Source organism: Lutra lutra, chromosome 2 (genome assembly GCF_902655055.1).
Source record: "Lutra lutra chromosome 2, mLutLut1.2, whole genome shotgun sequence".
NCBI classification, from domain to species: domain Eukaryota; kingdom Metazoa; phylum Chordata; class Mammalia; order Carnivora; family Mustelidae; genus Lutra; species Lutra lutra.
Window position 1 is genome coordinate 57,808,557 of NC_062279.1, and position 25,099 is coordinate 57,833,655.

At 40.0% G+C, this 25,099-nt stretch overlaps 1 protein-coding gene across 1 annotated transcript in view; it reads left to right on the forward strand.

Annotated features, from left to right (window-relative positions):
* The first annotated feature begins 2,588 nt into the window (after window positions 1–2,588).
* The window catches only part of FBXO16 (F-box protein 16), a 48,576-nt gene continuing 26,065 nt past the window's right edge, over window positions 2,589–25,099 (forward strand). Inside the window, 4 exon segments of the mRNA XM_047717492.1 lie at window positions 2,589–2,671; window positions 6,977–7,112; window positions 15,240–15,275; window positions 23,030–23,236. Of these exon segments, the coding sequence (XP_047573448.1) occupies window positions 7,014–7,112; window positions 15,240–15,275; window positions 23,030–23,236 (342 nt within the window). The 5' untranslated portion in view covers window positions 2,589–2,671; window positions 6,977–7,013.

Here is a 25,099-nt window from a genome sequence, read left to right on the forward strand (position 1 = left end):
TAAGTGTATTTTACCACAATTTTTAAAAGGTGCTCAATAAGTGTTAAATAAATAATGAGTATTGAGCTTAGACAGTCACAAATACAGTTTAACATCAGATGGTGAGCTGTGGGAAAAAGCATAATAAATGAGATCTGAAGTGACATTTCAATTTTCTTTTTTTCTTTTTCTAAGATTTTATTTATTTATTTGACAGAGCGAGATCACAAGTAGGCAGAGAGGCAGGCAGAGAGAGAGGAGGAAGCAGGCTCCCTGCCAAGCAGAGAGCCCGATGTGGGACTCAATCCCAGGACCTTGAGATCATGACCTGAGCTGAAGGCAGAGGCTTAACCCACTGAGCCACCCAGGCGCCCCAGACATTTCAATTTTCTTAATAAACACTTGAGCAGTAACAGTTTGTTTGTTTTAAGTAATACTGATCCTTCAGCTGATTCTAAGCAAGTCAGTGTGTCCTGTTGAGCCAACACTGTCTTTTCTGAGGGTGAGTGAGGAGGCAAATAGTGTATATGAAAATTTGTGTGTGCTTGCTTTATGTATTTCCAGATTTCTTGTACCCTACCCACAGAACCTCTGGAGGTGTGCAGCTAGTGTATTTTTATGAAATTTGCACACCATCCCATGAAAACTGTCAGGTATAGGACATATCATAGCTCACATGAGAAGGTGGGAGTGATTGATAAATTATCACTGCATGTATCGACATGATTAAATCTCAGAAATAAAACACTGAAAAAAGTGAACTACAAGATATGTAAATTATGGTGTCTTTTTAAAAACACTTAGCCATATTGTGAATGCTTATATATAAAAAACAGAAAAAATGGACAAGTAGGCTACACACCAGTTGCATAGATAGTGATTACCTCTACACAGGCAGAGAGAGGAATGAGATCTGTAAAGTACACAAAAGGGGCTTCGACTGTTAATCACACACATGAAGCAAAAATGTTAATGTTTTTAAAAATTTTGGTGGGGATACTAGGGTGTTTCTTATGTAGTCTTTAAATTTGTCTTTATGTTTGAGGGAATGTTGACGTATTTCCAACTTCAGTGACCTGATGTGCTCACTATGAACACAGCCTGACTGGTGTCATTCAGGTCAGAGGGGAAAGGAGCATCAGCAGTTGGACGGATGAGATGCTACACAAGCGGACGCCGGGAGGGTGCTGGTTGAGAGGACAATCGACAGGAAGCTTATTTTCAACAGGGTTAAAGTGAGGTGGTTTCTTTTATCCCATCTCTCTTTCATTCCATGTTGTAACCACCAGTAGAAAGTCTGTAATGAGTGGGAACTTCACAGAGAGACATAGCATGTTGTTAAAACTGGTCTTTTTCTGGATGAACCCGTTTTGAAACCGTAAATGTTAACTGGTAATACTGTACATGGTAATTTAGTATTGCATCGACTACCTTCCCCAGACCCTCCCCCCCACCAAAGGCTTTGTTTATTCATTTACATACAACCTGATCATGTGGAAAAACCACTAGGCTGGAATTCAGACAACCTAGGTTCTAATTTCAGTTTGGCCACTTACAGATTATTTGTTAACTCAAGGAAAGCAACAATCTCTATGAGCTTCACTCTTCTCTTTCAAGTTGGAGATACACAAACTCTGCCTACTTCAAAACTACAAAACAATATAAGCATAGGTTTACATTTGTTTAAGTTGGAGGAGAGCATATTTTATCTATTTTAGGAAGCATAGATGGTGGGAGTTTGGTAGGTTTTTTTGTTTTGTCTTTTTGTTGTTGTTACCTGCTATCCATAGAAACTGCTTTATATTTACCAAAGCAGCTCCGTCTGGAATTTTGAATTTTTGGTTGTTCTCCAGCACGTGTTTATAGTTCTATCACAAAAGTTATCAATGTGGGCTTTATATTGGTTATTTACACGTTGCATTTTCCAATCTTTCTCATAAGATCTTTTTCATTCGTGTGTTCTTGTGTTTTAGTTCTTGTGTTACATGGTGGGTGCTCAGGAAATTTAATTAAATTAGACCGGACCGTAAAATTTTCCAACTTTGGGTTATTCTTATTAAGCCATGCCATCTGCTGGTTCCCTGGTGTATCTGTCAGTCAGCCTGAATTTCTGTTGAAATTCATGCTGAAGCATTTGTGAGTTTGTGTGTTGGGCAATTTTCCCACGTCCTTCCACTTCCTGTGGCAGGTGCTTTTCTTTTACGGAACCAGCAGCGAGTTCTTTTTCCTCCTACCCTCTTTTACCTGTTGGCCACTCTTAAAACCCGGAAAAGTGGAGTTTCCATTTCGAAGCCCTGGAATGACCAGAGAAATATAACTGGGCATGCTCAGTAGGTTGCCTTCAGTTGGAACACTAATATGTCTTGAGTGCTTGTCGATGCTGCTTGTGTCGGGATTGGACACATCAGTCTCCCAGCTTTATATGGGGAGATTGCAGCTCCTCCCACCCTCTTGGCGCTCGGTATTTTTAAATTTTATCCGTGTGCCCAATTTTGGAGCCAGCCTTCCCGAATCTCTTGACCAATCAAGAGACCACTCATTGTTGCCTAAGAGACCCCGGATGCCAGCAAAAGGATTTATAGGAGGTGATTGGATTCCTGGAAGGAAGGGCGGGGGCTGGACGGAGTCAAAGAAAAGGCTGCCATGGAAACACCAGCGCTTGAGGCTTGAAGAGGGAGGTGAGCTGAAAGAGGTGAGAGCCGTGGGCTGTGCATGAAAAGGATGGAGACTCTTTTCAGATCTCCACTCTGAGATCCTCATGGGCCTCTCACAAACCTTGTTAGTGTTCCTGGGGATAATATTTTGCTTCGTTTCAACTGCAGTTAAAATGCCAGGTGCTTCATGCTTAGGAAATTAACAACAGTTCATTATTTCTGTGCCTATCAAACACTAGCCCTTTATCTTTAGTGTAGTTTTTGCTTTGTGTCTAACTAGTTGGATATAAGATCAATTCGTATTTAAATCTAATCGTACCTTATTTCCTGATAATTTCCTGATAATATAATTTTCTTCTCTAATGATACTGCAATGCACAATGTGTGTTGGCAGAGAAATTCAATCCTATTCTGCTCTGTAAATTCCAAGTAAAAACCCAATAATCCTGAGTTTAATTCCAGTGCTCAAGTCATAATGTTCTGAGTTTTATCCTACATTTCTATTAGTTTTAATCTTTAAACTGCTTCTTCTCCACTATTGTATTCATGCACTCAGTTGATTTGACAAATATTTGAGCACCAATCATGTAGCACTGGGATTAGGATTCACGTGAGCAATGTAAGAAAACCACATGAGGAAAAAGGCATCAGAGTTCTGTACTAGTTGTTTTGTACCAAAGTTCAGTGTGTCTGGGTAGATAGTGCATGGGGAGGGGGGTGGGAATGAGGTTGAAAAGGTAAACTCATAGTGGACATAGACTTCCATGATAAGGAGTCTGGTTATGCTGTAGCCATCAGAGAGTCTCTGAAGGTTTTTGAACTGAAAAGTGATATAATCAACTGGTCTTTTTTTTTTTTTTTAAGATTTTATTTATTTATTTGACAGAGACAAAGAGAGCAGGCATGGGGAATGGCAGGCAGAGGGAGAAGAAGCAGCAGGCTCCCCACTGAACAGAGAGTCCAACATGGGGATCCATCCCAGGATCCAGGATCCTAGGATCAGCCAAAGGCAGAGGCTTAACCTACTGAGCCACCCAGGTGCCCGTCGACTGGTCTTTTTTATTTTTCTTAAGGTTTTATTTATTTATTTGACAGACAGAGATCACAAGTAGGCAGAGAGGCAGGTAGACAGAGGGAGAAGCAGGCTCCCTGCTGAACAGACAGCCCGGCGCAGGACTCGATCCTGGGATCAATCCCTGAGATCATGACCTGAGCTGAAGGCAGAGGCTTAACCCACTGAGCCACCCAGGCGCCCCTTTCTTCCTATTCATTCAAGGAAACGTTAAGGACCAACATTCAAAGACAGCCATTAAGGTGGAAAGAGTCACACAAAAAACAACAGCAAGCTTAAATGTGGGAGGAGAGGAAGACAACTTGCTTTGTCTTGCTGACAGAGTGGGGACAGTTACTTCTTCTGTATGTTATATAAAAATGTCTGTCTTTGTAATAGTCCTGAGTGTTAATGCCGTGAACATGTGTGTGCATGCAGGAATGTACACTACTCATCTTCTGGAGTGGAAGAAAACACAAAAGGATAATGACAAAGCAAGAGCAGGACAACCCCATTTGAATGCTTCAGCAGAACTGTATTACCAAGAGGCTGTATGTCCTAAAAACCATGATGATTGAAAAAAGGCTAGTTCAAATAATTTCTAACTGTTAGGTACCAGGGAAAAAGAAAACAGCCAGTGCTGGGCCTTAGGGAAGCCCAAGAGAAGCTACTTTGTCTTAATTCAGAAATTGTGCCTAGCTTGTTTCTTCCACAAACTGGAAAGTTCTCAGCTTACAGGAGGAGTTTTTCACCTGGGGTGAGCAAAATTTTATGTTCATGAGCATTTTTCTAGGGAAGGGATTCATAGCTTTCATCATGTTTTTGAAGAGTTTTATGGCCCTTAAAAAAAAAAGGGATTAAAAACAACACTGGTTTAAAGAGAAGAAAAATCAAACATAAATAACGATACAAAACAAACCAAAAAAAATATATGTGATTTTTTTTTAAAGATTTTTATTTATTTATTTGACAGAGAGAGATCACAAGTAGGCAGAGAGGCAGGCAGAGAGAGAGAGGAGGAAGCAGGCTCCCCGCTGAGCAGAAAGCCCGATGCGGGGCTCGAACCCAGGACCTGGGATCATGACCTGAGCCAAAGGCAGCGGCTCAACCCACTGAGCCACCCAGGCGCCCCAATATATGTGATTTTTAACTGAGCAGATAGATCTAGGCTCAGAGACCACACTTTGTATCTATAATTTGCCCGCTCACACATACTTTTATAGCTGCCAATTAATAATACTGTAATGAAATAATTTCTTATACATTTTGCAATTTGGCTAACCATGTGTGACTCAGGTAATTAGGTGTTAGAGGTTGGGAAGAATGTGAGTGCTGATGTGAGTCCTCTTTATACCAGTGGTTTGGTGGCAGTAGGCAACTGTGAAGAAGCAATTGGGTAATGATGCCCTTGTAGTTTTCAAACATTGGCTTTATCTTCAGCTAGAACTCAAACCTGAGAGAGAATATTACCTGTCAAGGGAGAGCCTCAGAGATTTCAGATCTAGCTTTTGGGGGAATCCCATATCAGCCAAAAAGTAATGTTTTCTTTTTAAATTGCCCAATCTTTGCTGCTGTATAGTAATTTTTGGAGCCCATAGATCAGGGAGGCAAGCTTTGGCTTTAATATGAAACCCACCTTCAGAGAGGAAGGAAGGCAGTAGCAAGTAGAAACTCTGAGGATATAATATTGAAACTATCAGGGTGCCCAGGTAGCTCAGTCATTAGGCATTTGCCTCCAGCTCTGGTCATGATCCCAGGGTCCTGGGTTCGAGCCCTGAGTCGGGCTCCCTGCTCTACGGGAAGCCTACTTCTCCCTCTCCTACTGCCCCTGCTTGTGTTTCCTCTCTCACTATCTCTCTCTGTAAAATAAATAAATAAAATCTTTAAAAAAAATTTTTGTTTGCTATGGCCCTCCAATAGTTTTGTTTTGTTTTTGTTTTTGTTTTTAGGATTTTATTTATTTATTTGAGAGAGAGAGACAGACAGAGAGCATGAGTGGAGAGAGGGGTAGAGGGAGAAGGAGAAGCAGACTCCCCACGGAGCAGGGAGCCTGATGTAGGCCTTGATCCCAGGACCCTGAGATCATGACCTGAGCCTAAGGCAGTTGCTCAACTGACTGAGCCACCCAGTCACCCCCCTCTGACGGGGTTTGAGGCACTCTGTCAAATTCTAAGAAAGGTTGCAGGAAAGTTACTAGTTACTGAGACTGCCCATCTGTCAGGCACTCTGTTGGACCCATTTTCTACAATCTTTGAAACAGTGGTTGAAGGTAGATGCAGATAGATTAAAAGCTCAGATAGACTGAATAAGTTGCAAAATGTTATACAGCTAGTAAGTTTTAGAGCCAGGATCAAACCTGTATAAAATAAAAAGTTTTGTATTTTTTTAATGTAAGCAAATATAATATTTACAATGTAAGTAAATAAGCAGAAAGAAGAAATTCATTGCAAGGATAATCAGATAGCTTACAAAAAATGGGCAAGAAAGGACAAGGGGCTTCTGAGGGGTAAGGCAGCAGGAGCAACTTAACAGGGCACTGATGCTATTGTTAACAACCACCTCAGCTGTCAAGTTAGGAGGAGCCAGCGTCAGTCCCACTGGTGTAGGTTGGTCTCATGACCAGGTCTTGGCTGGGAAAGGAGAGGCGACCTTGATTAACCAACCCAGCAGATTCTAAACAATAAGGGGCAAGTAATTCTTCATGGAAATTAAAGTGTTTTAATCAAATGAACAAAGACCTAGACTGGGTGCCTAAAAACAGCACATTTCCCCCAGTAAATCCAAATATATCCATCTCTAAAGGCTCAGATTTGTCCACTACACCATTCTACTTCTTAAATATGGTATCAAGCTAGAACCCTTGTTACTTAGGTATCACAGAGAGGGGAGGAAGAAGACAAGGGATCAGGATGGAGTGATTTATATTGCACTATGATTTTATAAATTAAATACTTCTTTCTGGCCAGGTGGGTATGTTCTTAACTAGAAGTAATTTAAGCAGACCTGATCTGATTTCTAGTTCCACAATCTACTGTCTGTCTGTATAAACTTAGGCAGGGTGTGTGATGTCAGTGAGCCTCATTTTCTTCATCTATAAAATGAGCTAAAACCCACCACCTCCTCAGATTGTTATGAGCTTTAATTAAGCATGCAAATAAAGTGCCTGACCTATAAAATGTTCCCAGTACATGTTCTTCTCCCTCCCCAGTTCTCTCTCTCAGTGTACTAAAAGATGGTATGGTCTTAGTATTTTTAGTATTCTGAAGATCCTATGTTTCATTTCTTCTGATAGGTATGGTTTTTCTTATGGAAGAATATTCTGTTATTTCATGATGGCATTTGCACCTCCAAAAAGCACAGATGCCCCCAAAATGCAGACAAAGATGAGTACCTGGACACCTCTAAACCATCAGCTTTTGAATGACCGGGTAAGTGCCCAGAGCTATTTTATATCTGTGAGGGTAGTCTGTGAGGAGTTCCCAGAAAAAGATTTTCTTGCTAGAATTGCAGTTACTGAATAATGCTGCACATTTAACCAAATAAAATGAGTAAGTCTCAACTGATGACTCACCTTACTCAGCTTCTCCTAAGAAGTTTATTTCCTACCTGCTTTCTGGGGAAGCACTCAGAATAATACACCAGAGGATTGCAGAGGTGGGAAACCGAGTATCATGCTGGGGTGTCACTGGCCAGCCTCTGGGGATTTCCATTCCTGCTTCAGTTGGAGGCAGAATTTACCAATAGATCAGTGAACTCCTATTATCAATCCCTGTTATAAGGACCACACCTAATTGTCAGTAAAATACAATCAACATCAATAAGACTGACCTCATTATCTTGCTTCTACACCCCAGTTCCTCCTCCTGGTAAAAGGCATCACTTTACACCAAGTCACTCAAGCCAGAAATCATCCTCCTCCCTGCCAGCTCTGGGTTGGTTTCTCCCAATCTACAAACTAATAACTTAGCCCATTACTTATGGCATAGAAGACACTACCATTTCATAGGAAAACACAAGATTCTTGGATCAGAGACAAAAATCTTTTTTACTCACCGTGAAGCAAGTGGCAGGAGCAACATGTGGCATTGGTTCTCTTCACCCACCTTGTCCAACAGGAGTGCTCCAGAAGGCATGGAAAAATACTACACACACCATGGGTTTGCCTGACAACTGAGGAACAGTGAGCCCAGGGAGTCCTTTGCTTTTATAGTAAGCAATAACAGTCTGCCCTTGGTCCCCGAGGGAGATAGTACCTCATTACTCAAGGTTGCCTTGCTCCAAATGTACCTTGGAAAAATGGCCCAAGGAAAGAGCAATGGAGACCTGGCCCTCTTGGTATTCAAAGACATTTAGGAGAGTGATATGGAGGCCCAGGGAGATATGTCTACCAGCACCCCCTCACTTCCACACGCAATTCATTTTCAAGTTCTAGAAGTCTTCCTCTTCATCTGGGTCCCTCTCCTTCATTCATCCATTTGCCTCCAACTTCCCATTGTCAATTCACACCCTCATCACCCTCACCCTTTGCCCGATGCACCGCTGTAACCCCTAACGGGTTTCATCGCCTCTCTCCCGACCAATCCATCTTCTACTCTGGTCCCAGAGTGGTATTTGGTATTTCCTAAATACCCAAAATTTGGTATTTCCTAAAATATCAAACTAAAACAAGAAAAAAAAATAGAATTAAAAGCTAAAATAAAATACCAAGGTCATCATTTTGTGTGAAACTGGTAACAGGCCCTGCTCCAAAGAGTAAATTCCAAACCCCTATGCCTAGCAGTGGGGACTTTTCTTAGGTCGACCTCAGCCAACCTGTCAGTTCCAAGCCCTGCCACTGCCTCCTCCCATCCTAGGCCCAGACCAACAAAGTAGCCTCTAGATGAGCCAGGCCCTCTCACACCTCCACTCCTTCGCTCTCCTTGTTGCCTCCCCTACGAGCAACTTGAATGTCATTTTCTCCGGAAGGCCTCCTCCTATTTGCTTCTCTTTGCTCTCATCACTGTTTGCCCACTTTCCCAGTCAGCTGTAATGTGTTAAGAGTTGAGATTGTGTCTTTTCTCTCTGTATTTCCAGTGCCTGACATAGTTCCTGAGGCACAAAAGATGGAGTCAAAGTTCAGCCATCTTCCCCGGGACCTCCTTCACGGATGCTCCCCTTCCTGTCCCTAAATCCCTCCTTCCTTAGTCTGGATTTGACCCTTTGCCTCTACACTGAACAGATATGCTAACTACCCTGGGAAAACACGAGCATCAGTCTGACCCCTCCTGTTCAGTACTTTCCTGTTCTACTCCTCTGATGTGAAACGCGAGCAATCTGGCGAGAGAGAGAGCAGCCAGTGTAGTGATGGGAGTAGTGAGAAATAAAAGGGAGAGAGATTGAAAAGGAAAAAGATAAAAGAAGTGAGGAAAGAAGAATGAGACATAGAATAAGAGGAGGGACCAGGAGAAACAAAAGGAAAGACAGAGAATGAGAGACCGAAATCCGGCCTTTATCTGGCCCTGAACACAAGCAAGTCTATGGAAAGCCCTTTATATTCAGCTCAGCAACTGCTTACTGAGCACCTGTGTGTAAACATTCTTGGCGCTCCAACAGTTTATATAACGGCTTCTCTGCTATCCCCTAAAAAACTTCGGTGTTTAGTTTTGAAATCTGTTTTCTCCCAGAATAGTGAAGGCTTTACACATACATGGAAAAGTGACTTGAATTGAAATATGTATTTGTTGGATGCCTTGATTTCAGAGATTTTCTTTGAAAAATTAGGAGTCGATCAATTTAGCAGCCAGGGAGAAAGTATCTTTTTCTTTTCATATGTTATTCTTTTATGTGACAGAGAGAGAACAAGCAGGGGGAGAGGGGACGCAGAGGGAGAGGGAAAAGCAGGCTCTTGCTGAGCAAGGGGGGGGGCTTCATCCCAGGACCCTGGGATCAGGACCTAGGCCAAAGACAGCTGCTTAACCAACTGAGCCACACAGGCGCCCCATTGAAAAAAAGCCTTAATTGCCTGACTGCCTGTTGCAGGTTGGTTTACTAGAGAAGTAGACTCTGAGATTGGCATGTAGGGCTTCGACTGTGGAGGGCTCTCTGGATCAGCACCAGGGAAGGGAGGGGAAAGGAGGGGAGGTGGGTGAGGGGAGATGTAGAGGGGAAGGGACAAAGGCCACATGTTTGAAGCCTGGCCCTGTAGCCACCAGCCTTTATAGTTCCACAGTGGGGCACCTGGCTGGCATAGTTGGTAGAGCATCCAACTCTCAATATCAGGGTTCATTTGAGACCCACATTGGGTGTAGAGTTTGCCTAAATAAATAAATAAATAAATAATAAAAAATATACTTCTACACTGACCATCTAGTAGGGGCTACCTGCCCCTGGAAGGGCCTGACTTTGAATAAAGCAGAGCTCTCAAGTTCATGGCTGAGAGCCAACAGCACTTCCGATAGGTGGGTGAATAAACCCCAGGCAGTGAATCACAGCCCTCATCTTATCTTGAATTTTTAATAGCTTTTGTCTCAAAATGATAATTTCTAGAGATAATATTTATTTTGTTCTTTAGACCTCTCATTTTTATTTTTTAATTTTTAATTTTTTTTTTAAGATTTTATTTATTTATTTGACAGAGAGCACAAGCAGGGGGAGCAGCAGAGGAAGAGGGAGAAGCAGGCTTCCCGTCGAGCAGGGAGCCTGATGCAGGCAGGGCTCAATCCCAGGACTCTGGGATCATGACCTGAGCCAAAGGCAGATGCTCAACCAACTGAGCTACCCAAGCATCCCATAGACCTCTCTTTTACTTTTAAAGATTTTATTTATTTATTTGACAGAGAGAGAGAGAGATAAGAAGTAGGCAGAGCAGAAGGCAGAGAGAAAGGTGGGAAACAGGCTCCCTGCTGAGCAGAGCCTTAACCCACTGAGCCACCCAGGTGCCCCTAGACCTCTCATTTTTTAAAAAAAAGATTTATTTGTTTGAGGGGGATGCAGAGAGAGAGGGAGAGAAGGAATTTTAAGCAGAGTCCCTGTTGAGCAAGGAGCCCCACCCAGGGCATGATTCCACAACCCCAAGATCATGACCTGAGCTGAGGTCAGGAGTTGGACGTTTAACCAACTAAGCCACCCAGGTGTTCCTAGCTCTTATTTTTTTATCAAGGAGTTATTTTGTGGTTAAGTTCCAGTTTGTACTAAAATTATTTTTTAAAATCTGTGCATGTATATATACACATATGTATATGTAGAAATATATATAGACCCATATTAAATTTGTATCCAGGTATACCAAACTATTTTTTTAAAGTAATCTCTATACCCAGTGTGAGGCTTGAACTTACAACCCCAAGATCAAGAATCACTTGTTCCAGTGACTGAGCCAGCTGGCCGCCGCAATCCCAAACTATTAATAGTGGTTTCCAGGGGAGGTGGTCCTGTAGGAAGAAAGCTTTCATTTTTTACTTTACATAGTATAACAAAATTTCTAAAATTCCAAATTTGAAAATAATCTCAAAATGATGTAAATAAAAGTAAAGAGAAAACAATAACTCTGGGAATTGAAAATTCTGGTTCCAGATCACTGATACTTTCCTGTCTGACTTGAGTAAGTAACCTACTTTCTCTGGGCTTTACCATCCTCCTTATAAAATAAGTGAGTTGGATGAGATTACCTCAGAGGTTGTTTCCAGATCTAACATTCTGACTATATAAAGGGTATTAAAAATAGACACCACAGACACAGCTTGGCAGAAGGTGTCCATACAATAATTGTAAGGATTTTTCTATACTTCTAAATAGGGCATGTGTCACCAATGATCAATGTAATTTTGAGGTCCTTGTTGTTTTTATTTTTGTTTTATTTTTGTCTGTCTTTGATTCTGTAGTAAGATGTAAAATGTGTAACTATTTCAGCCTTAAAAAGGGTCACAGGATTTAAAATTTTTTTACTTAAATTCCAGTTAGTTAACATACAGTGTCATATTAGTTTCAGGTGTACAATGTCGTGATTCAACACCTCCATACAACACTCAATGCTCATCGGGGTACAGGAATTGAACTTCACAGCAGACTTAATGCAGAGAGATTGAGGGGCACCTGGGTGGCTCAGTGGGTTAAAGCCTCTGCCTTCAGCTCAGGTCATGGTCTCGGGGTCCTGGGATCGAGCCCTGCATCGGGCTCTCTGCTCAGCAGGGAGCCTGCTTCCCCCCGCTGCCCCCACCTGCTTCTCTGCCTGCTTGTGATCTCTGTCAAATAAATAAATAAAATCTTAAAAAAAAAAAAAAAAGCAGAGAGATTGAATTCAAATTCAGATGCCTTCAAAGACAGCATGATCAGCAGGAGCAAATGTAACAGATTTCAAAATAACTTGAGCACTACGAATTTTGAGAGGAAGAGTGTTTTAAAAGTGGGCATTTCTTTGCCACCTAGCCATCTAATGTTTTAATTTTTTTTTTAAGATTTTATTTATTTGTCAGAGAGAGAGAATGGGCATAAGCTGGGGGAGGAGCAGACAGAGGCAGAGGGAGAAGCAGGCGCCCCTGCCATCCGGTGCTTTAATTGAAAGTAACCAACATTTCTTTTTCGAGATGTAGTACAGTACATGTTAAAAGGTGTTCTGAGAAAAAGTACCTTGTTGCCATTAACCAATCATAATTTTGGAGCCCCTAAATGTCTCACTCCTACACTGTAATGACGTCACATGGAGAAATATGTAACTGCGCTGTCAACAGACTAAAATAACAACCGTAGGATTTTGACTTAACAGCAGGCTCCAAGTAAACTGTGATATAAACAAACTGCAGTGCTCTGCGAGGAGAGCAGATCCATTTTAATATTTCTGTTTTGAATCAATACTTTGTTTTCTAGCTCTTTAAGATGCCAAACTTGATTGCAAGTCTTTGAAATGAAGACTTGCTCCAAACCCGAGGCCTGACAAATAATGTGTCCCAAATTCTCTTTCTTGCAAGAGTAGAGTCAGACCCAGATCTGAGCTTGTCTAGTGGTTTTCCTTTCTCCCATTGGTCTCTACCTGGGTCTAGATGCCTTTGTAAGAACTGGATTTGCATGGACCTCCTTAGACTTGGTCATTGACCCTCCAAAGACTATTGCTTTAGGGACAGTTAAGCATTCGACTCTTGATTTCGGCTCAGTCATGGTCTCAGGTCTGTGAGATCGAGACCTGAGTTGGGCTCTGCACTGGGTGTGGAGCCTGGTTCAGATTCTCTCTCTCCCTCTGCTTCTATCCCTCCCCACCCTCTAAAACAACAACAACAACAACAACAACACAACAAAACTCACTGTTTTAGCCTGAGTACACTCCCACTTCCCCCTCCATTCCTTTCCTGCTACCTTCTCACTAACTATCCTTCCCCCTCCAAGTCAATGCCCCTTCGTTTCCAATGCCCCATATTGTCACTGGGCACCATGATGGTCACCTCATCCTCCTTTCGAAAAGAGGTTATGATCTTAAAACTTAATATTTTCTCCTTCCCCCAACAGTTATTGCAAATGTAGGGCTGGATGTCAGGATGAGGAAGACCACAGTTCTAGTGAGGAACCAGTACAGAGTTGAGCTGAACAGACAGCTTAGAACCAGTGATTTGTAAAAATTTATAAATGTAAGCCTTTGGGCCTCTGCTTGTCCTCTCTAAAATAAGGAAATTCAAAAGATCTTAGGGGTTCCTTTTAGCTCTAAAATGCTATGACTTTGGGGGCACCTGGGTGGCTCAGTGGGTTAAAGCCTCTGCCTTCAGCTCAGGTCATGATCTCGGGGTCCTGGGATCGAGCCCCGCATCGGGCTCTCTGCTCAGCAGGGAGCCTGCTTCTCCCTCTCCCTCTGCCTGCCTCTCTGCCTACTTGTGATCTCTCTCTCTGTCAAATAAATAAATAAATAAATAAAAATCTTTAAAAAATAAAACAAAATAAAATGCTATGACTTTTGAAACATTTTTGTTGTTGTTCAATCAGCAGGTGTTTGAGGGCCTGCCTTGCAACTTTGACAGATTATAGAGAAAGTGGTTGTAATCCACATGGGAAGATAAAATGACCAGAGACAATGAGAGCCATAGCAAACTCTATAAAGTCCACGTGGAGCATGGGTTATAACTGGAAATTAGTTGGGAGGAGTTCGATCCCTTGGGCCTCTGAGAAGTACTGGAGCTGGTGACTTGGATCCAACAACAGATGACTGGTAGACTTTGGTTAGATAAAATGAAGAGTTCAGGAAATATCTGAAGCCACATTTTAAAATCTTCTGTATTCTATGGGTTCTCTTCTATTTTCATCCAGAAATCCCATGTTTATCTGTTGCCATTATTTGAGGGTCCTAATAGCCCAGGTGAGGGTTAATAAGGGGCAGGGGAGAAGGGCCTTCTTTTTCTTCTTCTCTAATATGAGAAAAATGTCTACCTGTAATGAAGGAGATTCTCTGGCCAGGAGCAAAACTGACATTTCACTGACCTTGAGGTTGTTTTGAACCAATTATTTTAACCCCCCTTTTGTGTGCCCTTTCAAACTAGAGTTTGAGAATCTAAAAAAGGAAGGAAAGCATTATCTGTTAGAAGCATAAAACCAGATCATCATCCTCCTCCACAAAAAGGAAAGAAATGGGCCTTAGTTAGTCTCCAAGTGGGAACATTCTTACAGCACTAGAGAATTTAGGCAGTGCTAAAAGTAAGAGGAAAACATCAATCCCAATTTTGAAAGCTGACAGAGGGCCTGAGTGTGGGGGAGAGACATTCACATCTGTTCGTGACTCTCCCTTGCTTCCTCTCTCCATAACTCCCTCCTCTGCCATTCTCCTTTCCTCATTCATTCAAATACACATATGACTGGTGCTCAGGAAAACACCTCCACACTAATATATAAATCCACCCACATTGTACTGCTACATCCATAAGAACATTACTTACCACAACCAATTCATTCAATCCAGCAAACAGGAGTACCTATAATATGCTATGTACTCTACAGTAGAGATGTAAAAATGGCATGGTGTCTGTGCTAACGAGTATATCATAACAAGCCTATCCAGGTGAACACCGAGTTGTGAGCCCAGAGGTACACATACACAAATTTCTAATCCTGGAAACATATCAGTGCATGTATACCCACGATATGTGTACATGACAAAATATAAAAAGCAGAGCTGCTCACTCATAAATTTCACGTGTTCTCATATGATTGATATTTGAGAGAGGATCTCCATTTTTCTCTTTCTTTTGTCCATTTTTTCATATCCTTTCAAATTCTAAAACTGATTTCACCTTACAGTTCCATTCTTATGTCTTTCCCTTAACAAAAAAAGCATTGCTTTTTCTTTAAGATGAGTTATTCCACATGGAGAAATTGAGAAAAACTATACTGTCTCCAAGTTAAAAATAAGGAAAGTACCCTCTCAGGAGTGAAGTCTGTCTTTTTATATTCATTGGTATAATGAAAAGACTGTCAGTTTTTATTTATTGATACTCTTTCAATTTTATTGAAATGATTTATTGAAATGATTTATTGATAATCTTTCTTATAATGGGTATTTTGAACCATGAAATACAAAATCATGCCATTCTTTTTATTTATTGTAGATATTTGAAGAAAGAAGAGCTCTGCTTGGAAAATGGGTAACCATTTAAAATATAGTTACTTCTCTATTATGTTATGTCACATTATCATAGAGCACAAAGAATTCAGTTTGAACATAAGGTAATAAGTGATCACTCATTGACTGAGAAATTCGACTGGTACTCTCTGTACATATCAGTTAGGGTTCTATACTCACAGAGTAGGGTTTATAAAGGTGAGTTGGATCTGAGACGACAGCTAGCTAACCAGTCTATGTATTTTGTTATAGCATCCCAAACTTCTCTAGACACTTCGTTACTGAAACTCATTGGAGAGGGCATCTTGTCCACTGTTATAATCCAGGTCAGAGATGTTCCCTTAAAGAAAAAGCATTGACTGTATGCTTTAAAGGTGGGATGTTTCAAGTTGATTACACGTAACAAGAATTAAGAAACCGAAGTAGATAGGTAAGTGGGTAGCTTATAAGCCACAGAAATTTATTTTTCATAGTTGTAGAGGCTGGGAAGTCCAAGATCAAGGCATGGGCAGATTTGGTGTCTGGGGACACCACTTTCTGGTTCATAGATGGTCATTGTTTCACTCTAACCTCACATGGCAGGAGGAGGGAGGGAGCTCTCTGGGGTCTCTTATAAGGATACTAATCTCATTCATAAGGGCTTCACCCTTGTGACCTAATTCCCTCCCAAAGCAACCCCCTTCTAGTACCACCACCTTGTGGGTTAGGTTTCAATGTATGAATTTGTGTGTATGTTGGGAGTGGGGGGGGGAATACAAACATTTAGTCCATTGCACTAGATTAACAAAAAATACTGTTTCTTAATGTTCTTGATTGTCTTAGTTGGTCACTGGTTCTTTTTTGTGTTGATCTACAAACTTCAGTCTAGGATATTTGTTAACTTAAGTAAATTTTTTTTTTTAAAGATTTTATTTATTTATTTGACGGAGAGAGATCACAAGCAGGCAGAGAGGCAGGCAGAGAGAGAGGAGGAAGCAGGCTCCCTGCTGAGCAGAGAGCCCGACGCGGGGCTCGATCCCAGGACCCTGAGATCATGACCTGAGCCGAAGGCAGCGGCTTAACCCACTGAGCCACCCAGGCGCCCCAACTTAAGTAAATTTTTAAAAATTATTTGCATAGTATATCTGGAAGGATACGCAAGAAAAAAGGCAACAACATTTGTTTCCCACAGGGAGAACTGTAAATCTGGAACAGGGTGGAAGGGACTCCTTTAGCTGAAGAACATTTTGGACCTTTTGATTTTTTTAAATTATGTGACTGTATTACCTATTCAAAATAATAACAATATCTTGTAAATATGATAAAAATTAAGAAATTAAAAATATCAAAAATTTAAAATCTAGCTAAGTTTTTCTGATATCCTATTTATATTTCTAAACTAGCTTTATGTCTGTTACCAACAACTTAAAAAGAGACTTATTTAGAATAAGTGTTTTTTTATACTGTCATTCCACATACTATCAGTGGAAACCCCTAATTAATGTAACCAAGGCCAGTGTTCAGCCAGTATTTGATGTGACCAGCTTTTCATTAGTTGGTGGCATTACCAGTTGTTAAATATTTTTGATACCATTCTGTAAAAAATTCAAGGTCTTTATATTTTTTAAAAGATCTTGCTTTTCTTTTCTTTTATCATAGCAAATAGAAATACATTTGCAAAGATCTCTCTTCTCCAACAGACTCATTTACAGGGGGAAGACATGGTTTTATATCTTGTCCTTTACATATTCCTTGACACTACCAGGCATTTAATAAATGCTTTCTAAATGAATAAGTGATACTTACTGGGTTTTCTCTTTTGTCCCACAACAAATTTATACTTTAAAGTCACTATATCGTGTGGTAGTCCATATACCTGCACAAATGCCACGTAAATTGTTTGAGGGGCATATTTACAATTTGCCTTATTTAATTTTCTCTCTCCATTTTAGTTTTTATTATTTTTTAATTTTTTTATGATTTTATTGATTCATTTGACAGAGCACAAGCACAAGCAGGGGTGGGGGGGGAAGTGGCTGGCAGAGGGAGAGGAAGAAGCAGTCTCCCTGCTGAGCAGAGGGAGAAGGGGCTGGATCCCAGGACCCCAGGATCATGACCCAAGCTAAGGCAGATGCTCAGCTGACTGAACCACCCAGGAACCCCCACATTTTAGTTTTTTTGTTTATTTTCAGGAATACCATAAGAGGTTGATAACATAAGAAATACATTTCCAAGAAAAGAAGGGAAAAATAAGTATACAACTTTTTTTTTCTTTTTCTTTTTTCACTTAGCATTACTTGGGCTATTCATTGTAGGGATCAAGTATCAGTTTAAAGCTCAATCTAGTATTAGAAGTAAATCTAGTATTAAATAATCTGGACAGGGCACCTGGGTGGTGAGATTCCCAACCTCTCCTTTTGCCTATATGACAAAAATTGAGGAGCTAGATAATATCCAATGTAAGTAAGGATTTATTGGAGAGTAGGAGGATATGCATAAACACAGTTGGAGGGACTGTAAAGTGGTAAAGACTTAAAAGACAATTTGATGGGATTGATTGAAGTTTTAAGTGCAAATGTCCTTTGAACCTGTAATTCCACTTCTGTTTATCCGCACTAGAGAAATACTCACACAGGACATGAAAAGGCATGTTTCAGAATATTGAAGTTGGGTTTTTTTTTCTTTTTCTTTCTTTTTTTTTTTTTTGTACTGTAAATGGTGTCAGTAATAAATTGAGTAAATAGATTGTGGTATAGCCATGATGAAGGAATGAATGAGAAAATGAATATGCCATGAAAGAATGAGAGAACAATAGGCTCTGGGTTTACTACATGTCAGGTCATTTCTGGCTATATTTTCTTGTGTTTTTAAACTGCTGCACAGTATCCTACAGGGTGGTTATACTCTAATTTATTTAATTGTTTCCTTATTGATGGCTGTATGTGTATGCTAATGCATAGAAATGGATAACTTCAAATTGTGCATAGTGTCCATCTAGGAAGATAGAATGAGATTGGATGACGAAGAGCAGTTACAGAGGATTTTCATGTTTAATTGTATATGTACCTTTTTGAAACTTTTAAATAATAATGTGTTCTTGCTTTAATGTGAAAGTCAGTTTTTGATAATAGGACTCAGAAATTCAACCAGAGGGATGCCCCGGTGGCTCAGTTGGTTAAGTGTCTGCCTTTGGCTTAGGTCATGATCCCAGGGTTTTGGGATCATGACCTAAGCCAAAGGCAGACACTTAACCAACTGAGCCACCGGGGCATCCCTCTGCGTAGGGCTACTCAGCAGGGAGCCTGTTTCTCCCTCTGCCCCTCCCCAACTGGTTCTCTCAATCTTTCTTTCTCTCTCTTTCTTGCTCTCTCTCTCTCTCAAATAAATAAATAAAACATTAAAAAAAAAAAGTCCACCAGATTGAGATAAATAACCAATAAGCAAACAATAACAGGCCTTCCTCTTTATCTTGTGCCTTACGCACTGTGAACTTTTCCTTGCCATTCGGTGTGAGAGGAGTGGAACCCGAAGGCTCTAGCAACTGCCCTCACTTCCTGCAACTGCAGTAAAATCCTTGGAGCAACTACTCCAAACACAGGATTTTTACAATTCTATAAAAAGGCATTAAAATAATTATAAAATATAAGCATATCGTAATTGTGATACAATATAACATAGCATAATACAATTGATATAAATAATATTTTAAAAAGGGAACTAACTGTAAAGCGAGGTACTGTAGGTGATACCAGGATGGAAGAATGTTCCTAGCTACTCCGGAAATCTCACATCTTGGATTTCTACTATGTTATGGGTATCTTTACTTGAAAGGTGATGGGAGGGATGTAGGAGATTATCAAATTCCTGGACAGTTAACTCTTCCACGGATTATTTACTCTTTGGATTATTCCTAGCACCTTTTAAATTCCAAAGGGATTTTCCCCAACTATGAAGCATTCTTCTGAGTCATCAACCCACCTTCATTTGGAAGGAGTTCAAGGAATGCAAATTCATTTTCTATTAGCCTAAACAAACACAATTAGAATGGAAAAATCCCTCGAGGCAAAGAACACCTATCAAAACCAGATATAAATTACCTTTTGACCATGGTAATCAGGGAAATAAATGAGAAACCAATGTAATTATCTTTTTAATCTCTAGAGGGAAATGTTTTAATGTTTTCTTTTATAGATTTCTTCAGCATTTTATAATCCTAGGGTTCTTTTATATTGCTTTTAAATCACTGTTCTTCAACCTGAGCTCATTCTCTTTTTGTGGGCAGCAGTGAAAGTAGATGAGCTAACCTCAGTCATTCTAAATGTACTTCCCAGCCTTGCCAATTTGCAGATATGATAATCTTATGCTTTTTAATTTAATTGTTTGCATATATATTCTTTTCACACTGATTTAACCCACATACTTATTATTCTTAACATCACTTTGATATTTTATAATGATAGCTACCATGTCTATAATGAGGCGTGTTGCCTTATTAAGAATTTTATACATATATTATTTTTTAATCCTCACAACAACCCTACAATTTAGATATAATTATTCTTAATGTATAAAAGAGGAAATTGAGAGGTTGGTAGTGGTAGAGCTGGGATTTAGTGATTTATTTCTAAAAAGTATTAAAAATAATAGAATACTGTAAGTGAGATTTCCCATGGCTTCATTCCCAAACCCACCATCAATCTGTAATGCCATACTTCCTCTTATCATGTTGAGATATTACAGTTTACATAGCTGATCCCCTATGGTTAGGCATTTTTGGTTATTCTGCTTTGCTGCAGTGATTATAATATAATATAAATATTATAATATTATAATATAAATTTTTTTTGTAAACATAATCATCCTGGGTCCCATGTAGCTCAGTTTCTACAGAACCACAGAATGCTGCCTAAAAGCAATTTTAAAATGAATTCTAATTTTCACTTCGTGTTTCAAAGAAAAAAAAATCACAGCAGAACCAGTTTAAAACTCGACAGTACTTCTCAGGTCTTCCTTTATTAAACAACAGAAATTCAACTTGAGTAATTTAAAAGATCAAATTGACTATATTGAGCAATTTGTGAATTAGGTAGCATTGAGCTACAGAAAAGGAAAGGTTTTGAAAGGTAGAGAGGGAGCCTAACAACGGAAATTATTAGCAAAGAACACATTGTTTTAGGTAACATTGCTTTCCTAAGGGGAATGGAAGGGATCTGTTGGTAAATTTCCTAGTGCTGACCAGGAAATTCCAGGTTGATTAGTTAAAGATTATATTCCTGGGGGATATATAATATTACAATTAGGTTAGTATTAAATCTTGCTTTGCTGACATGGGACCCTTAACATAAGTGACTCCATTTTGTACTGTGGTTTTCTTTTTAATACTTCCTTCATTCCTCATTTCTCTCACAGTCTCTAATTGCTGTCGAGGCAATGAGATTCTGAACCCCTAAACTCCCAACAAGCCAAAAACCTAACTGCTTTTCTCTCTTTTCACACTTTCCCCTTGGCTATTTTGTAGATCAGTGTGGTTTCTCTGGCACAGTTCTTCCCCTGGCCCCAGTCATTCTGGTCTGCCTTCTCTCTTTATTCTAATAGTCCATCCCAAAAGGAAAGAAATCCCCCATTGGGAGAGCTGGAAATATGAGTTGTGCAGAAATAGGGAGAGGAGAAATCAGGGAACACTCACACATGAATAGATTTTATTCATTTATTTGTAAGTTGAGGTTTTGGGTTTTTTCTCCCCTGCTGCAAGCCCATTGTCAAGGCCTCTACACGAGTTGTATCTTTCCACAATGTCAGGATTCCAAACAATGACCTATCATTGCGTATTTAACGTGGCTTCATACACGTCACACAAAACAAAGTACCATACAAAGTCACAGAACAGAGAAGCTATACAAGGGGCAATGAACCAAATGCGAGGTCAGTCCCTGAGCACGCAGTTGAGGTGAGGTCTCGGTCCAGTCTAGGTCAGCTCTCAGATCATACTGCTGTGATGTTCAAGCAGTGGAGAATCCCTATGATGTTTGAGATCAATCAGGTAAGGCCGTCGGTCTGTAAGGTCAGAAGTGGAAGGGTCAGTGTCTGCAGATTTTGACAGTTCGCTGCAGAAATCTTCTGTTTAAAGGAGTTTAATCAGTCTTGAGCCTTTGCAGGCCTTCTAGTGATTATCAGCTCTTGGTTCCTTCAGGTTCCTGGGGCCTTGATGATTATCAGTCCTTAGTACTGCCAGTCTCTGTTGTTTTTGGTGATATCTGGTCTCAGGTACAACATCCTTGGCTAGTTATATCACTGCTTGACATGAGTGACTCCATCTTGCTCTCTACATCCTTCTTCCCGCTTGAATTATAGTTTGCAAACTGAGATTCTTGGGTCATGAAATAGATATATATAATAGTGAATAGTTTTTATCAAGAAGTATTCTTGCCAATTAAAAAAATACATCATGGGTGCCTGGGTGGCTCAGCGGTTAAGCGTCTACCTTTGGCTCAGGTCATGATCCCCAAGTCCTGGGATCGAGTCCAGTGTCGGGCTCCCTACTCATCGGGGAGTCTGCTTCTCTGCCCCTCCCCTGGCTCACGCACTTTCTCTCTCTCCCTCTTGCCCTCTCTAAGTAAATAAATAAAATCTTTAAAAAAAAATACTTCATAAGACTATAATGAAGTTGACTTGTCATGCTTTATATGCCTTTTTAGGTAGTGTATTTTATGATTACAACTAAAATTTCTTATAAAATTCTCACTAGCTTGAGGCAACCATAGAAAATATCTATATGTGAAATGCAATAGTATACAAAATATAGGCCGCCCCAAACTTTCCTATCTCTCGTCTCTAAAATGGGCTAAAAAAAAAAGAGAGGTTTAGACCTCCAGTAAAGTGGCTTGTTCAGTTGGTAGGTGTTCCCAGAAAAGTCTTTCTTTTGGTTTTGGCCAGCTCTCAGATTCTTATCTTCGATCAGTCATTGATGTTGGGACTGTTTAGGGTTATCTGTAGGGAAAATAGTGAAGTAACCAAAGCTCTTGTTTGCCCTCCCTCAGATTACTCTGGCATCTCCTGCCTGTCTCTGACACTCCCCATCCCTACCCACCATGTCTTCCTATTGACATTTTCTCTCCAATCAATCATTAACACATTAGTGGGACTTTAACCCTTCTCAGGGATATTTAGATAGTATACCTTATCTCCAATGGTGAATGCAAAGCTTTGTTTCTGGTCCTGGAGTTTGGCACTTATGAGCCAGTACAGAAAGTCTGGCCAGAGAGGAGCTGCCCAGGTGTCTTCTCTTGAAATTTTGTATATATAAATATATATATACATTTTTGAAAGTTATATTTATGTATTTGACAGAGAGAGCATGAGAGCACAAGCAGGGGGAGCTGCAAAGGAGGGGGAGAGGGAAGCTCCCCTGTGAGGCTCAATCCTAGGACCCTGGGATCATGACCTGAGCAGAAGGCAGATGCCCAACTGACTGAGCCACCCAGGTGTCCCTGAAATTATATTTTTAAGTATATATTTTCTCAGTTTTTGAATATGGCCAGCTCCCAACTTACTTTCCTTATGTAACTACAAGTTCTGAGGTCAAGTGCACACACTTTTGCACATGCTCACATGTATATATGTGAGGAAGAATAGGTAAGTAACAAAACATCACATTTGTTAATTAGGGGAAGAGATACATGCTATTCATTAGGAATAAAATAATTAAACTCAATCCTATACCATTCTTATCCATTCCTCTAATGAATCTCTGGTATCAAACTGAACCTGCAGGTTTTTTTTAATCTTTCTTTTTTCCAGTTTGACAAATGGACAGACTCTCAACGGAGAAGAATCTTGACAGGCCTGTTAGAACGTTGCTCCCTGTCACAGCAAAAGTTCTGCTGTCGAAAACTTCAAGAAAAAATTCCAGCTGAAGCTCTGGATTTTACTACCAAGCTTCCAAGGGTGTTATCTCTATACATCTTTTCTTTCCTGGACCCACGAAGCCTTTGTCGTTGTGCACAGGTAAAAAGGCAAAGAATCTGTATACATGTTTTGTAGTGATAGCCTAGAAAATTCTAAAATGGGGCGGGGGAAGCACACATGCAAAACCAAGAAATAGATGAGATTGTCAGTATGTGTAGTCTATATAGTTTGAATTAACCCCTGTCTTATTTGTGCCTCTGTATTTACTGCTCAAAAGTAGATGTTAAATGATGTAAGACATCATTAGTGTCCACAGAATAGTATTTGCTGGTTGAAGAGACAAACATACATATGAAATGGTTCATGAGCAGAATAGTCTTATATTATAAAGCATATAACTAGAAAACTATTGCAAATTGTATAGTGCAGGCTATTCATAAACAGAAAAACTCAAAATAAGGTACAAAGAGTACAAGGGCACAGTTGGTTAAGTGTCTGTCTTTGGCTCAGGTCATGGTCCCAGAGTCCTGGGATCAAGCCCTGCAGTCTAGCCTCCCTCTCCTTCTCCCTCTACCCCTGTTTGTATGCTCGCTCGCTCTCTCACTCACTCCATCTCTCAAATAAATAAATAAATAAATAAATAAAATCTTTAAAAAAAAAAAGACTAAAAGAGTTCAGAGTAAGTAGACTCACTTCCATTGGCCTTGGAAAAGGGGCTGACTATATTGTTTTCCTACAAGTTAAGGCCACAGTCTGTTAAAGTGTACTTTAATTGCTTTTAAGATAAAATGGGTAGCCATTTTTTTGAGAATTTTCCTAGAGTCTGGTAACACTGGAAATTACTTGTTACCCGTTACACAGATCATATGTATCACATGTCAGCCTTGCACAGATGTGTAACATAATTTTAGTCTTAATTAAAATTAAGAAAATGAATGCAGTAGGAAAGAGGAGTTACTCAATAAATGGTGTTAGAACAATTGGACAGCTGTCTGAAAAAAATTCTAGTAGGAGAAAAGATTGGTATGAAATCAAAGGAAACCAATAAAGTACTCAAAGAAAACATAGGGAAGGAGGCCTTTGTGAGTATTCTTTAACACCCTGAAGACTTAAAAGAAAATACAATTTAGGGCCAACTGGGTGGCTTAGTTGGTTAAGCGCCTGCCTTCAGCCCAGGTCATGATCCCAGGGTCCTGGGATCAAGTCACCGGTCTTGCTCCCTGCTCAGCAGGGAGTCTGCTTCTCCCTCTTCCTGTCCCCCTACTTGTGCTCTCTCTCTTTCTCGCAAATAAATAAATAAAATCTTTTTTTAAAAAGGGAAAAAGGAAGATTCCCTTTGATCCAACAGCTCTACTTCTTAGAGTGCCTCAATATGCAAAAAGTATCTATATAAGAATATTGCAGCGTTATTTGTAATAGCTAAAGTTTGGGAACAATGGAAAGGTCCACCATTAGGGGACTGGTTAAATAAATTGCAATAATCTTTAAGATCTATCACCAGTGAAAAGAGCAAAGGTGTAGAACTGTTCTACCACTTTTGAAAGAAAAAAAGAATATATACATATTTATTAATATAGGCCTGGAATGTTCCTGGAATGACACACAGAAGCTGTAGCAAAGGTAACATCCAGTGAGGGGAAGAAGTGACCAGAGGATGGGGATAAGAGAGAGACTTTCTTCTACTGCATGTCCCTTTGGATCTTTAAATTTAGTATTAATGTACATGTATTACTTATTCCAAAAATGAAACATTCCTTAAAAGAACATAGCATTCTAAATGTCCAACAGTAAAAGACTATCATATAACCATATGATGAATTATTGTGTGGCCATTAGAAAACATGTTTTCTAAGACCAAAGATGCTTATAATATGTGAAATGAAGAAAGCACTATCTAAAATTGGATATATAGAATTTCCCAATTTGCTTTCATACATGCTTAGAAAAAAGACAGAAAAGTAC